This window comes from Haliaeetus albicilla, chromosome 12 (genome assembly GCF_947461875.1).
Source record: "Haliaeetus albicilla chromosome 12, bHalAlb1.1, whole genome shotgun sequence".
NCBI lineage: Eukaryota > Metazoa > Chordata > Aves > Accipitriformes > Accipitridae > Haliaeetus > Haliaeetus albicilla.
Window position 1 is genome coordinate 36203040 of NC_091494.1, and position 14751 is coordinate 36217790.

Here is a 14751-nt window from a genome sequence, read left to right on the forward strand (position 1 = left end):
GTGTGTCGGAGCACGTGTGCTGCTGCTCCATCGCATGTCCCTGCACCTTTGGCCTGTGCAAGAGCATCAGCATGTCTTGCGTGCGGAGGGGGTCAGGGGCACTCCAGGGGACACGTTTTGTAGGCAGGTCCTGCCATCTGCGTGTGTGTGCCTGTGAGTGTATGGCTGAGCCAAAAAAAGGACTTTTCTGTTTTACTTTAAAGGAAATAACTTCGGTGCCATGCTGCTTGCAAACGCTGAGGAAGCAGACTGTTGTGATGGATAAACACGCGGGGCTGGGAGTCAGATTAGGCGTATTATTGTTGGCAGACCTGGACCGCACCAGGGTTTTACAGGGACGACTGTGTGCTCTGCCGCAGATCAGGGGAGGCCAGGGCATCTGTCCTGGAGCCGTCTCGGAGGCAGCCAGGGTTTTTTCCTGGATATGATGCTCTTAACGCTGAGCTGAAAACACCAGGCACAGCCCTGGTGCCATTGACCGGACTCTTGTCAGGTGACAGCTACCTATTTTTATAGTAGGCTTGAGTTTGGCCTCACAAAATATTTTCGGACAATACAACAAGTGCCCAGGATTCATTAGGTGTCACATGTTCCTGCTTTGTAGAGAGAAAGACTAAACCCCTCCCAAACAGTTGCTCTGCCCATAGGATAAAGAGGATTAAGTCTATATTTGTACCACTGGTCTCATGTTATTCCTGATCCCCCAGCCCTCAGACAGACACAGGGAGACTTGTTGAATTCATCTTTGCAGCAAGAGCTTTATACAGAAGATGTACATAAGAAAATATACAATTTGATTTCTATATAGGAGACAGAGGAGCTTTCATCCTCTTAAAGGTCATTTACACTCAGTTACAGAGGAATAAATATACATATATTTATATAACTCTTTAGGATTAAAAAACACAGTTAAGTTGCAACTGTGGTATTGTAATAGCCGTGACAATAAACCACAGTCATCCTGGTGTCCTGCTAGATCCTCAGGAGTATGGGCAGAGAGAAGAGGAGGGCTGCCCGAGCCAGGCTGCACGGCGCACGCCTTCTCCTCTCGGATGTACATGCATCTTAGTAGACCCCACAGAGTGGGAGGGAATCCAGTCTTCAGACGGCTCCAGTTTTGGGGTTTCCCAGTACTGCTTCACTTAAAGGTTTTCTGGCCAACCTAGAGAGATCGCTGCCTTTTGGCGTGAAAGGGCAGCTCGGTCTCGGGGCCACCGGTTCTTGGTCATTGCTTCACCTATCCCCCTCAGCCCTGGCCTGCAGGGACCCCCTCCGTGGGAAGGCAGAGGAGTCTCTTTGCATGGGTTGAGACCAATTTTCCTGATCAAGCAGCTGGGGGAGGGATGCTCCTACCTTCCCGCTTGCTTCCACTCCACTGGAAAGGGAGAGACAGCGACCAACTGTTTGATTGGGGACGTGGGTTATGTTGCCTCTGGGAAAGATGACTGTGTTTTACCGGCAGGATCTAGGTTAGCTTGTCTTAGTATGGTCATGCATAGTTTAGTTTTTAAAAATGCCTCTTTTAAAATACATAGATGTCGGAAAAGATCGAAAAGGTGGATTCCATCCTGCGATCAGCAGAGAAGCGGGGATTCGGAGGAGGCTGGAGGTGGTCAGATATATCAGAAATGTTTCCTGACAGGTAGGAGAAGCTTAAGGAAGGACTCGGAAGTCAGTAGTTTTCTGATGAAGTGACCGGTCACCAGGACAGGCCATACCAGGGCCTGCTAGGGGAAAAAAAGAGAAGGCCACATGTTTAAGGGGATTTTTCAAGCAGATCTAGCATTTGTCTGCTTATTTTTACAGTAAGCGAATGAAGCCCATACTTGAAAGTGAAGAGTTAGGAATCAAGGAGCCATTATGAGTTCCCACAGTAGAGGACATGGGTTAGTCCTGTCTCTGACCTCTTCTGCCAACTCATTACGTGACTCTTGAGTACCTTACCCAGAGCATTGATGGTCAGTGAGCACTTCCTTCATAAAGGAAGAAACCCAAGAGCAAAATTTTCAAGGATAGTGAATTATTTTGGTGCTCTGGTTCTGAAAATCCAGGGCAGGTAGATTTTTAGAAACTTCCAAGCAGCTTTTCATCTGAAATGTGGTCAGTGACCCAAGTCACTGGTCATCCTTGAAATACAGACCCCCAGAGCTGACATCTGAGAAAGCTGCCTGGCTCTCAAGAGGTGCGTAATAAAGTCAGAGGTACTTCATATTCCTTAAAATCATGCTTGCCACGCTGGAGTGGGTTTGTGTGCCTGCATTTTGGCACTGGCACCTGAAGGTACCGAGCTTTGTCTTCTGCAAGACAGGAATAAATAGTTTTCTATTTCATTTAACACTTGTAAACCTGTTTGAGAGAGTTGGATGGAAGGTGCTATGGAAAAACCAGGTATTATTGTCATGGTTTTCTTACTCTCACCATGGAGGAGTGAACTGGAATTGAGTTCAGGCAGGGAGAGAAGAAGGTTAAGAAGGGCCAGACCTGTAAATAAAATACATTTAAGTATTGTGGTTTAGAAAACTGAAGTTTTTCCATCCTCAGAGCGGAACTTTACCCGCCCTATATGGAACGACTGGTATTTCCATCTCTAATCCATAAAACCTCTGGCACTGTAAGAGAAATAACCACTTTAGGAAGGCGCAGAGCAGCTGGCATCATCCCTGACATTTTGGTCATAAATTTACTTTCTCCATCCTGTTATGCATACCCTTAGTGACCTGGGGACCAAATGGCCATAGCTGGGCTTTGGAATTCTGTCTCGTCCTTTCTGTTATGAAGGGGCACAGTGACAACCCTTGTTCGTACAGTGCAGTGCAGGGTCACTGCACTTTACTTAACAAATGAGCAAAGGTCCCTTTCCCAAGAGGTTACAAACTTGCAGGCTCATCCAAAGCCCTTTGGAATCCGTACAAGCTCCAGACCTATTCCTGGGATGGGGAAAAGTAAAATGCTTGGGATAGAATGATGACAGTTGTGGCTTTTTTGCTACTCTGCGCGCTGAATTTAATGCTCTTGGTAGTTTCCAGCTGCGGAAGGTGTTTGTGCGATAGGTTTTCCCAGTCGGTGTTTGGATTGGTAGATGTCAGCAAGCTCATTGCTCAAGGGAAAGTCAGCCCTGTCTCTGAATCACCTTCTGGCCCAGAACACTTTATTCAAAGAATATTTGCTGTCTTGAACCTCCCTCTTCTGGGACACTCGTTTGAAGGCATCAGCCCTTGTTTTTAAATACCTGAGTGTCTTGGATGGGAATTGTAGTTGCTGAAAGGCAGGTGCTCGACCGAGAACTGCTCCTTATGGAAGACGTCTATTTTCCTATGGGCCGGGCAGCCTGGGGCCAGATTTCCCAGCAATGTCCTGCCCTGGATTTCAGACCAGACCCAGAGGACCTTTACTAGGGCAAAAGGATGAGCATCTCTGATTGTTTAGAACAGTAAAGAGTGTATGATCCCAGCTCAGGATAAGAGTGGGCTAAGTCCACCCTTGTTTTGACACTTAATTACATGGTTCACCCCTACTTGCTGCCCCAGGCCTGTGTTTAGCCCCATGTTTGTTTTACAGGGGTGACTCCATCCCTGATGCTCCAGGCACATTCTCTGCTCCGGGAGCCCATGGAGCCCACTATTGCCAGGAGATGGAGCAGCTCTGAGCAGAGGCATCGGCGGGTGAATGGATGAGCTGTTTCGAGCCAAAGCCTAATGTCACTGAAGTCAGAGATAGAAGTCCCCATACCTTTGGCGGCATCAGGGTTTGCTGTAGGTCTGACTAAAAGTGAACCATCTTACGTGTCTAATGGCGGCTTCCCTTCTTGGACCTCTTGGTGGGGAGCTTGCAGGTGCGGAGGGCCGGGGTGTCTCTGATGGATTGCCCCCGGTACTGCGCGGGCGTAGAGCAGGTCTCATCGGTACGGGTGCGATTGCCCTTCAGCCACCTGGGACACAGGGAGAAAGAAGACGGGGAGCTTACAAAAGGCACAAACCACCACGACCATCGCTCGCACCACGAGTGGAAGGGGCTGGGGAGAGAGGTGCTGAGCACGTGTGCAGCCTTCAGCACCCTCTTCTTGCCTGGCACAGCTTGGGGGGGGACATCCGAGGAGACCCCGGGGAACGGAGGGGAGGGAAGGGAAGGGGCACGTGGTGCCGTACTTGCGCAGATGTGCTAGCTGGCAGTTGCAGTGCCAGGCGTTTCGGGAGAGCGTCAGCGTCTCCATTTTGTCGAAGGGGAAGTTGCGAGGCAGCTGGGTGAGCCGGTTGTTCTCCAGGTGAGCGGTCTTCAGCACGGTCACACCGGCGAACGCGTTGTCTGCAAACTAAAGCACAAAGGTTTACGGTGAGGAACACTGAGTCAGGGAAGGGGACTTCAAATCCGAGTGCCTCTGTTCAAGGCTTATAGTGGTGTAAGCATGGAGGGAACAAGAGGAGAGGAGCAGGGGGGGGTCCTGGCTCACTGGAAGCCCTGGACACCCAAGAGAGATGTCAGGCTGGTGGGCTCACGGGTGATGAAGTCTTCTGCCTGAAGAGAGCTACGTCCCAAATCCACGTGGGATTGTCTTTGCAGCCACATCCCTAAATAAAGTGAAGTCTGGCAGCCCTCTTTATTTTTGAGCCATACTTCTCCATTCTAAATGAAGATATTTTCTGGGTGTATTCCTTTCCAAGGCTGGAAATCCTCCCAGCGCCTGCTGCCTTGCCTGTCCTGGAATGGCTGAAGGAGGGAGTGTTTGTGGCGTCTGAAGGGGCTGTAGACTTTGGCAGTGCCCGGGGGCTCCAAGTGGAAAGTTACACTTGGCATCTGAGCAGTGTAGAAATAGAGGCAGGCTTCCAGCGCCTCAACCTCCTCCGTTTTTTCTCATTTCCAGTGGGTTGTTTGCAAAGGATGCTGCAAGATTTGTCTTTTTTCGATTAACAGGCAGGCTTTAAGGGAGAGCCTCCCTTAAAAAAGCTGCCAAAGACAAGAGAGAGGCTGTAGACCCGGCTCTGCAGCCCTCTCCTCTCTTCCCTGAGGCCTCATCCCTGGCTTTTTTCAGCCCACGGTTACTCAGGTTGGAAAGTTTCTTCTTGAAATCAAACCCCTCAACACAAACTTCCTTGGCAGTGATGAATTGGAGAGGGGGGTCATTGACAAAGCACAAAGCTCCTCTTGGCTATGACAAACCATTTCTCCCCTTCTCAAAGTGGATGGGAAAGCTTTCTCAAAAGGGTGGAGAGGAGACTCGCCAGGTCCACCAGAACCCCCCCAGTCAAGGACCTGTGCTCCCATTTCTGACCAGAAGCTTGCACTTCAGACAGGACCATCAGGGTGTGTTCAAGCTCTCTAAGCTGAAAAGCTTGACAGAGGAAATGCACTATTTTAAGCTGTGAACTTTTGTCATCTTCCAAATTAAGCAATGTTGGATAGGATTAGAGCTTAGCTAAGAGACTCCCAGAGTCCTGTAACTGTTGGCCAGTCAGTGGTGCTGGCCTCTGTGGTCCAAAACTGAGCTGACCTTGGTAGGTTTTACTGTGCTGATAGTGGAGCTGCTCAGAGAGATGCTGGCACGCCATGCAGCGGGGCGGTAAACTGGCCACATTCTGGTTTGGACAGTGGTGTACTGTCTCAGCTGCTCATTCCTCTCCCAGCCCCATGAGAACAGTTCGCATCTGCTGGTAACAGCTGCTGCGTTGCCTGCCAGAGCATGCGTTTGTAAAGAAATGGGTGATTTTTTTCCCTTATTTAGATGGAGGATCGCTGCTGCAATTTATTTTGCAATAAATACGCAGAGAGGGACGTACGTAAAGCTTCCAGGATCTGCGTTGCCTGGTTTCATGTTGATGTTCGTGGTAGGTCCTGGCCCGTATGACGCAGCCCTGCAGGTGACTGGTGTGGGTCTGTGATGCTGGTGGGGAAGGGGAGCTCTGTGCTGGAGCTGCAGAGCAGCCCAAGGGCTCTCCTCATTCTGCTCAAGTGCAATATAGGCTGGGATAGGTTTGTGTGGAAGGATTTTGCACTTGATTGGCTTTAAAAATCTTGCAGCCATGCAGGGAACAGCTAAGGACAGTATTTTTGTGAAGGAGAAAGAGCTGCAGTCAAGATGCCAGTGGCATTTAAAGTATTTAGTGGTGATTTCCTAGGTCGTGAGACCTCTGCGATTAGAGGTCTCCTAGCAGTGCAAAGTTCACGCGTGGGCTGTTTGGATATGAGGCCTTTGAGGACTTGAAGAGGAAACTCTGAGCTGGGATGGGAGCTTTGTTTCCCTGAAAAAGAACGCAAGCCCTAAAGCTGCAGAAGCCACCCCTGTTAGTGCTGAGCCCATATCTTACTGGTGTCTTATTGGGCTGTTGGGGAGGAAAGGAGGCATCTGGCTGCAGAAGAGCCTTTAAAGGTCCTGTCCACAGGTGGTCACTGAAAAGAATGAAGTCTTTTGCTGGCTAGAATCGTTAACCCTTGCTTTTTGGCCAATCCAAGGACACTTAATTCCCTGGAGCACCCCAGCATCATGGGTTAGTCTCATTTCTTCAATGTAATACTTGGGACTCTGATGTCTTTGCAGCTGGTACAACATGTAAGCTATAATTTTTGACTTGCACATGGTGAAAGTGCCTTAAAACTGAGTCTACCAAAGTGCTGTGACAGCACGTCTAAGGTCTTGCCTAGAGAGGTCAGTGGATTGTTTTCAAATGTTGAGTTTGCTTAAGTAAACCTCCTGGACGGGTTAGTGCTGGGAGTGGACAAGGACTTAAATACTGACTGAGTGCTACTGAGCTGGTTTAGGTAGAGTTGTTCTCCACCTGGGCAAGCTGTAATTCCAGTTTTTGAACATTTTGGGATTCTAGATCCCCTTGAAGACTCTGGTGTGTTCTATTCCTGGTAGCTTTCAGGTGACCTGCTCATCCCTGTAAGACACTCTGAGTTGCTCTTTGTTGCTAAGGAATTCTCTTTTTCATCACATCTTCCTGCACGTGGCGGGTGTTGCTTTTCCGTGAAGTCCTAGCCTGCCTTACCTGGATGCCCCTTTGTCTTTGAGCTTCCTGGCAAAGCATCATCCCAGGGAGAACTGTTCTGCTCCGGCTGGAGCACCCTCCCTTTCCAGCCCCGTGGGGTGCACCTAGGTCATCAGGCTGCAACAGGGTGCTGCTGCTCTTGCACCGTGCTCGTTTCTGTTCTTGCACTGCCTGGCACTTCGGAGGTCCTAATGCAAGTGATTCCCTGAGTGTGATGCTCCTGCCTATGGATCATGCTTTCTCCCGGTGGAAGGAGGGGGTTGTTTTGCCATTCGGGCTACCTGATTGTCCCTCCTCCTCTCCAGTGGGAACAGGGCCCCTTTGTAAGATGCTGCGAGAGTTCCTTTTGAGAGAGCATCAATAAACAAACCTTTCTTTATGATGTGTAAAGTTGGGAGGCACGGGGGGAGGTGAAAGCGAAGGTCCGTATGCCTACCTGTCTGCAAGGCGTGGGTAAGAAACCGCTGCTATTCACAGCCCCTCCTGAGGAGTCTCCCCCTCCCAACCTACAACAGGTACCCAGGCTGAACGAAGGAGGTAGAGCAGGTCAGCTCTGCGAGGTGGCAGTGCCCTTCAGTCCCTTGAGTACGAGGCAGACGCTCACCTCGCGTCCCACGCCTTGTGTCTGGGATGATGGAAGGTTGCTAATTGTCCTGGAGCACCCCAAATACTTTTCTTAATGACTGATGTCACCTCCAGCTTGGGAGGGCATGTGCTGCCTTTCCAAGGAGTTTGATCAGCTCCAGACAATTTGGTTTTGCATAAAATAACTCAACAGAAGGGTGGAGTACTCTCTCTCATCCCTTGTCTGGGCCATGTCAGGGGTGTCAGCTGGCCTGTGCCTCGCTGTCTGCGGAGCCTGCAGAGCTGCATCTCCCCTCTCCTCTGCAAGGGAGGGACAGCAAAGCGAGGGCTTTGTAAAGGAGAAGCCCTGTGTTTCTTATCTGGAACAAATGGCAAGAGACTCACCTTCTTCAGTTTCATGTTGTCCAGGTGGAGTGTCTGCAGGTAACGCCCGAAGGACTGGAAGGCATTGTCGGGGATGACCTCAATGGGGTTATGAGAAAGCTTCAGTTCCTCCAGCACTCTCAGCTTACTCATTGCGCTCACAGGATAGCTGCTCAGCTGGTTCTTGTCTAGGTGGAGGACAGCGAGGTTTTCTACATCCTCCAGGGCCCCAGGCAGGAGGTTGGTGAGGGAGTTGTCAGAGAGGTAGAGCCAGCGCAGGTCTTTAGCCCCATTGAAGACCCCCGGTTTCAGCTCCCGGATTTTATTGCTGCCTAAGTGCAGGATGAAGAGGTTGACAAGAGGAGAGAGGAGCCCTTTGGATAGGTCTGGAATCTTGTTCTGGTCCAGGTACAGGTAGGTGAGCTCAGAGAGGTCATCGAAGGCTCCTGGCTTTATGACACTGATCTGGTTGTCAGTGAGATAGAGGTAGACCAGGCTCTTGAGCCCCCGGAAGGCTCCAGTTGAGATCTCCTTGATCTGTGAGCTCTGGAGGTGCAGGGACACCAGTTTTTTCATGTCACGGAAGCCGTTGGTTGGCAGGACCTGGAAGTTGTTCTTTTGCAGGTTGAGAAGCCGCGTTTGCTCAGGCACCTTGGGGATCTTCTGCAACCCCGCGTTGTCGCAGATGACGTGCTGCAGGTCTCCACCGTGACAGTGGCAGCTCGGGGGACATGCCTGCGTGATGGAGGCAAGACATGCCAGTAGGCTGAGGACACTGAGGAAGAAGCCTGACCGATTCATGGTCAGATCTGGAATTAGTGTGGTGGGAAGAGAAGCAGCAGGAGGAGGAGGAGGGAGATGGGTGGGAGAGAGAGAAACTGAGTTTGCAGCATGCTGAACACAGCCCTATTTATAATGTTATTAAAAAGCAAAATCCCTTCCCACAAACCGCAGGCAGCAGCCAGTTGGAAGCAACTGGCTTTGGGAACTCACTGTGAGCTTAACCCCTTGGCACCAGGCAGAGGAGTGTCCGCGGTCCTGCCTGGCCCCGCTGCCGAAGCGACTGTGCTGAGGTAGTTTTCCTCTCTGCAACAGGGAGGCAAATGGTCAGGAAGAACAAACGCAGACCTGCTCTGTGGGGAACTTCTCTGGTCCCTGCTGAGCCAAGCGGGGCCCAGATTCATCAGTGGGGGGGAAAAACAACCTGTTTTGGTTCAACGGCATGGCAGGGAGCGCTGCTCTGCTCCGCAGCCACCTCATGCTGAAGCTTTCAGCAGGCTCCTGGGCTGTATTTAGCCTCAGCTGGTTTGGGGAGAAGCACCTTGTCCTGTTATCAGAGGAAGGTTTTTTTGGGGTCTTGTCTTGCTGATTTCGAAGGAGTTTGCCTGAGGAGGGGTGGGAGAAGATGGGAGCGATACGGGGTCATGCCAAAGGCCAACAGCGCTGTAGTTGCCCTTGCAATGCAAAATTTTTGAAGACTTCCAGATCTAGACTGCACCTAAGAGTTGGCCAAGAAAGGGAGAGCAAAGACAGGCTTAATTTCTGCTGCGTCTTTTCCTACGAGCGGTTGAGTATGACACATCCATGATCATGGTCAGGAGACCTGTGTGAAGGTTTTTTTCTCAGCCCATGGCACTGTGGAGCAGTGGCTGTTGCCTTCCAAGAAGAGATGGGGCAGTGGCACATGGGGCTCTGGGGAAGCAGCGGGGCATGGGCTGGTGGATATGAAATGCTGGACAATGGTGCCCTGCTGCGTGCCTGGCTCAGATGAGGTGGATGGCAATGCCTGCGGCCCTGGAGACAAAGCTGTGGGCAGTGCTAAAGGGATGGTGAGGTAGCCGAGTGAGGAAATCCCTGCTGGAGCTGGGACTAGGGTCTGCCTTGGCTCCTGTCTTGGGGTAGCAGTGGGAGAGGTGAATTAACGACACGGGATGTCCTTTGCTCTCCCGATAGAGAAGGCTAAAGCAAAGCGGTTAAAGCTCCAGCGCCTGCTTCTGTGAGTGTGAAGAGAGAGATCCAGGGGTTGTGGGGTGGGGTTTGGAAGTGGAACATTTTGAACTGATTTCCAGCCAGTTCCTGGCCGCAGCAAACAGCTGAGAGCCGAGCACATAACTGTGAGCTTGTTGAGATTTCTGCTCCTGAGGCTGGCTGCAGAGCCCCAGCGGAGCTTTTGCAGAGGCGAGACAGGCTCAAGAAAGGGAGGAAATCCAAGGGCTGACTTAGGACACAGACTGGCTTATTCACTGAGATTTCTGGGTTTTTCCATTGTTGCAATGAGGAATTAGCCAGCGCCGCCGAGCATGCTCCGGACGATGTTATGCAAACTGCCTGGCAGCCCGCGCTCTGGTCAGCAGCTGTCAGTCTGAACGGTGTTTTCATTGCATGACTAATTTGGGGGAGAAAAGGGGCTTCTGGGGTGGGAATGTAGGTTCCGGGGAGCCTGTGGGGCAGGTGGGGTTGGCCAAATGATGGTGTAACGTGGGCCCTTGGTGCAAACCAGGCCATGTCAGGCTTCCAATGTTTGTCAGCCCTGAGGTTCAACGTCCTGCTGTCAAGCAGTTGGGGCCTTGCCACTCGCCCCAGCACCAAGTGCTTCTCCTGCCTCATCTCCAGAGAGATGCTCTGACCGTAGGAGCTCCAGGCTCCTGCTGGAGGGACCTTCTGCAGGACTCACTACTGTAGTTACTGTAGGACTTAAAACTTCTATATCAAAACAATGGTATTTTTGCTTGTGCCTGATTCGGTAGGCACTACAGCGGTCATGCACGTGCTTTGATCTCTGGAGTAGCTCTTCGAGTGTCTCAGACGGGACCTTTGAGACAGCAAAAGAGAAGGTAGACAGAAGAACCCTCTGTGTTTTCCTCCTTTGTCTCTTCAGGTTGATCAGGACTGACAGTGCCCCTTAAGTGTGTGCTGCTCATAAAGCTCAGACAGGGAACTGGGTGCATGATTGGAAAAGAAAAAAATCCCTCTAAAGCATCGTCTTCTATCCACTGATTGATTTATTTTTTTCTCTGAGCAGGTTCAACCACCTTAGTCTTACTTGTAATCATTTGATGAACAATTCCTGCAGTTATGTACCAGCTATACTGCGCAAAAGCAACTGATGGGTGAGATTTAAAATCCAGTCTGTTTGTGCTGGACACTGAAGCTGGGCAGTGTATCTGTGTTCCCTCCCCAAGTCCAGCTGATGTCTGATACTTGGTTTTCCCATCCTCTTGCAAAAAATACCTGCTAACAGCTTACCGCTTCTGCAGCGATTTCTGCCAGTGTGGGTCAGTTCGGAGCAAAAAGCTGGTGAGGGCCTTGCAAGCTTCATCCATAAATACATCCTACCCATGTGTATTTCTGGAACAAGACCCTTTTCAGAGGTTATACTGCCCAAACCTCAAACCATCTTCTCATCTTTCTTCCTCTGAGGATAAATTTCCCTTTCTTCTACCCTTTATCTCTTTGCTACTGAGACTGCAGATTTTTGGGGACAGGGACGGTCTCCCTGCAGGGATGTGTGTGCTGTGGCTGGAGCAGGCAGGCTGTGGAGGGGTAAGATCCAGAGCTTCCTCGTGAAGATGCCGTGATGTAGCTGCCATGATGCTGGAGCAAGGTGGGAAACTGTCCCTACCCCAAGGGCTCCCGCCAGCCCAGTGCCTGCAGCTGAGGTTAGGTGGATGCCCGGTTATTTTTGGTCCTGCGGTAGGGTGGCAGCAGGGCAGTGCTACTGGGGGAAAGGTGTCTGCTCCTCAGCTCCATTTCTCCAGGCGCAAATGTTGAATAAAAGGAAGTTCTTTCCCCTAATGTTTTTTGATTTCCATGCCTCGGTGAGCACATTCCTGTGGTGGGAGCTGGTTGGCATCTGCCGCAGCTGGCACCTTGCCCCTGGGCTCCTGGCTGTTTGTGTTTTGAGCTGCTCGCTGGCAGGGTCTGGTCTTCCCACACCGGGTTTTGCAGCCCTCGACCGGCCAGCAATCCTCAAAAGCTTGCCTGGGTCCCGCTCGTGGGTGGCTCGCAGTCTGGCAGTGACAATGGCAGCAGTGTCGGTGTTCCCTCTGCTGCGGTGGGATACCGCAGCGAGCTGGGTCCCATCCAGCCCCCTACCTCGCAGGTCCCCTGGGACCGGTGCTGCTAGGACATCACAGAAGAGGCAGGATTATCCTGCCATCCTCTCTTTCTTAATTGATTAACAGTTCTGCAAACATTACCGATGCCTGGTAATTTGCAGATGCTGGACTCCCCTCCTCTCCTTCGTGGAGGCATTGTGGGCTAAGCAAACAAATACAGTTTTTAAAACAGTGTAAATATAGATTTGGGGTGTTTCTTTAGTGCTGCAGGTCAGAGCTGTTTTGATACAACATTGGAGATGGTCTTTTCCACGTTTAATCTTTGTTAGTACTGCCAGTTGTGGTATATCAATACAGCTGCACGTGTGTTATGTTAAAATATTCCATTGCTTGCCTAAGCCTGATTCTGTAGCTTTTAAGGGGATCCAGATCTAGTTTTGTGTGTCAGTGCACACTAGCAATCACCTTCTTGAAGTGGCACCGGTGTAGCTGGCCTTGGGGTCCAGGCTGGAGGCGAGGGCGAGGGCAGCTTTGGGGGGGTGCCCTGGGGTGCCCCGGTGTCCCCCTTTGCAGCCCGCACAGCACCAGCCCTGGTGGGTGGGCAATAGGGAGCCCCAGAGGATCTCCTGGGTCCCGTCCCCCTGGCTTCCAGGCTGTACCTGAGAAATCCCTGGCTTTTGGTGATGTACAAGTATCCCATCAGCGACAGTGGCACCTGGGGCTCTGAGTTCAGACCCAAGTTATTGTTTCTATTTGACATGCTTGAAGGGTACCCTTCACTGTGGTGTGGGGACCCAGGCTGCTTGTTGAGCTGGAGGAGGTGGCAATGGGTGCACCTCCTTCCTTCTGATGGTTTTCTTCCACTGTAGCATGGCCTCCACCCATTGATATGTTGCCAGTTTGGCTCCCCGTTGATGTCCACCCACCCTTTCCTTCTGTCTGATCCCAGCAGCTGCTGCATGATGCTCTTGGCCTCTCCTGTGAAGCTCACCCAGCCCTTGCTGCCTCTCCCCAGCCCTGCTGTGCCCACCTTGCAAGGCACCGGGCATCCCCCAGCAGCCTGCTGCTCTGCCCAGGGCTGCTGTCCTCTCTTTTGCAGGCTCTGAAGAAGAGTGGAGCTTTCTTCCCTTGCAGAACACAACTGATCCATGCAAGACTTCTGATTTTTCCCAAATGCTCCCCAGCCGGGAGTCCCCCCTGTTCCCAAAATGGAAAATCGGCTCCACACGGTGACAACTTCCCTGCTTGCCCTTGGCCAAAGTGAGACCTCCCCATCCCATCCCACCTCCCCATCCCAATTCGGGGAAGACCTGATGAGTAGATGGTTTCAGTAGCTGCAGAAGCTATGGGAATGTGCTGTGAGAGCATTTGAAATGCACTGTGGAAGCAACAAGGTCCTGGACTTCCAGCCATGTCTTTGGTGGGAGCTGAGCTGTCCAAATCCATGGGGATGTTACCTTTGCCCCTAGGTTTTTGCCAAGTTTCCTTCTCCAGCAGCTTTGAGCATCCAGGTACCCCCAAACCAGTGGTTTTCTACCTTTTCAAGACACTTTGTCTCTGCATATTTCCTCTCACTTTTTGCTTTTAATTCCACCTTTCCTAAATACATTGGCACCCAGCGCCAGGGAGGATGGAGTTAATTACATAGCAAAGACCTTTTATCAAGCTGTTGATAAACCAGTAAGTAACTGCACATGCCTTTGCTGGTTGCCACCGGGCAGTGCTTCTGAAATGCTGGCAGGACTGGGGAAATACTTGCAAGCCTCAAGCCTTCTGCTCAACCTGGAAAGAAGAGAGGCAGCTTTAACTCCAGACCACGAGGAGCAGCTTGTCCTGACTGCACAATAACAGGAGGTTCATTTTCAGCGGCAGTCTTCTGGCCCGGGCAAGCTGGGTTGCCATTTTTGCGGTTGCCTCCTCCTGAGGCAAAGCCATTGCGTGCTACAACACAAAGACGGTGCTTTGGGCACCTGATATTTTGGGGAACTTTTTAAGGCCCATCCAAACTGGGACTGCCTGGCAGCTCTCTGGGTGGGGAGAAATGCCAACAGGGTGGCCACCCTTGGAGGTTTGTCCTACAAGACCTGCTTGTTTGTGTCCTGACGTTTTTGACACAAAGATGGTACTGTTGCTGGGGAAAGAAATGAAATCTCGGTGCGACATAGGCTGGACGTGATCAGAAGTTGTTTTTTGCAGCAGCAAAGTTGACCCAAAGGTTAGGGAATATTCCAATATAATTTGGGGTAGTGGGACAGCTCCAAAGCAAGGAGACACTTGTCCCTAGAGGACAGCAAAATTCAGGGTGATCTTGGTAGTGAGCAGCTGAGTGAGGGAAGATTTGTTGCTCAGTTGAGAATGATTTTGAGCTGGCTGTGAAGGGAAGGGCTGGGGTTGACTTTGGTGGAGATATCTGAGGCAGACAACACACTCAGCACGGGTTTAGGGATAATTAGATCCATCCGGCATCTTGCACTGAGAGGGGTTCAAAGGGCCTCTTAGAGGTCCTTAGCACATCTCTTGGGTTGCCAGTCTGCTTTCTGTTGTTCATTATGCCCCCTTTGAAGTCTGAAATCCCTATTATTTCATGGTCAATTTGCTTCTTTTTTCCGAGGCCAATATTGTCTTCAGCGAAGCTCAATTTCTGTAGGTTTTAGTTTGGTGGTTCAAGCCCTGCCATCATCCTCCAGCGTGGCATAACCAGAGGGTGGTGACAAGGGGATGAAGATCCTCCCTGAGCATCGTTCAGGTCCAGGGGGGTTTCTTCC

The 14751-nt window shown here is 51.1% G+C and overlaps 2 protein-coding genes across 4 annotated transcripts in view; one reads left to right on the top strand and one right to left on the bottom strand.

Moving 5' to 3' along the window:
- The window catches only part of ACSF2 (acyl-CoA synthetase family member 2), a 38164-nt gene that overhangs the window by 17114 nt on the left and 6299 nt on the right, over positions 1-14751 (top strand). The window lies entirely within an intron of this gene.
- Positions 739-8826, bottom strand: CHAD (chondroadherin). 2 transcript variants are annotated; one of them, XM_009920071.2, is made up of 4 exons: positions 7950-8826; positions 4146-4309; positions 3783-3928; positions 739-1724 (listed from the first exon to the last, which is right to left on the bottom strand). In XM_009920071.2, the coding sequence occupies exons 1-3, from the start codon at positions 8727-8729 to the stop codon at positions 3787-3789; spliced, it is 1086 nt and encodes a 361-aa protein (XP_009918373.2). In that variant the 5' UTR covers positions 8730-8826; the 3' UTR covers positions 739-1724; positions 3783-3786. The 2 variants fall into 2 exon arrangements, with proteins under 2 accessions (XP_009918373.2, XP_009918374.2); XM_009920072.2 differs by having other exon boundaries at positions 739-1727.

Excerpts from the sequence above, each read along its gene's own strand:
- CHAD (XM_009920071.2), bottom strand. The coding sequence starts at position 8,729 with ATGAATCGGTCAGGCTTCTTCCTCAGTGTCCTCAGCCTACTGGCATGT. Across the intron at positions 4,310-7,949 it reads ACAACATGAAACTGAAGAAG|TTTGCAGACAACGCGTTCGC; the intron begins GTGAGTCTCTTG and ends TTTGTGCTTTAG. Across the intron at positions 3,929-4,145 it reads CAGCTAGCACATCTGCGCAA|GTGGCTGAAGGGCAATCGCA; the intron begins GTACGGCACCAC and ends CCTGTGTCCCAG.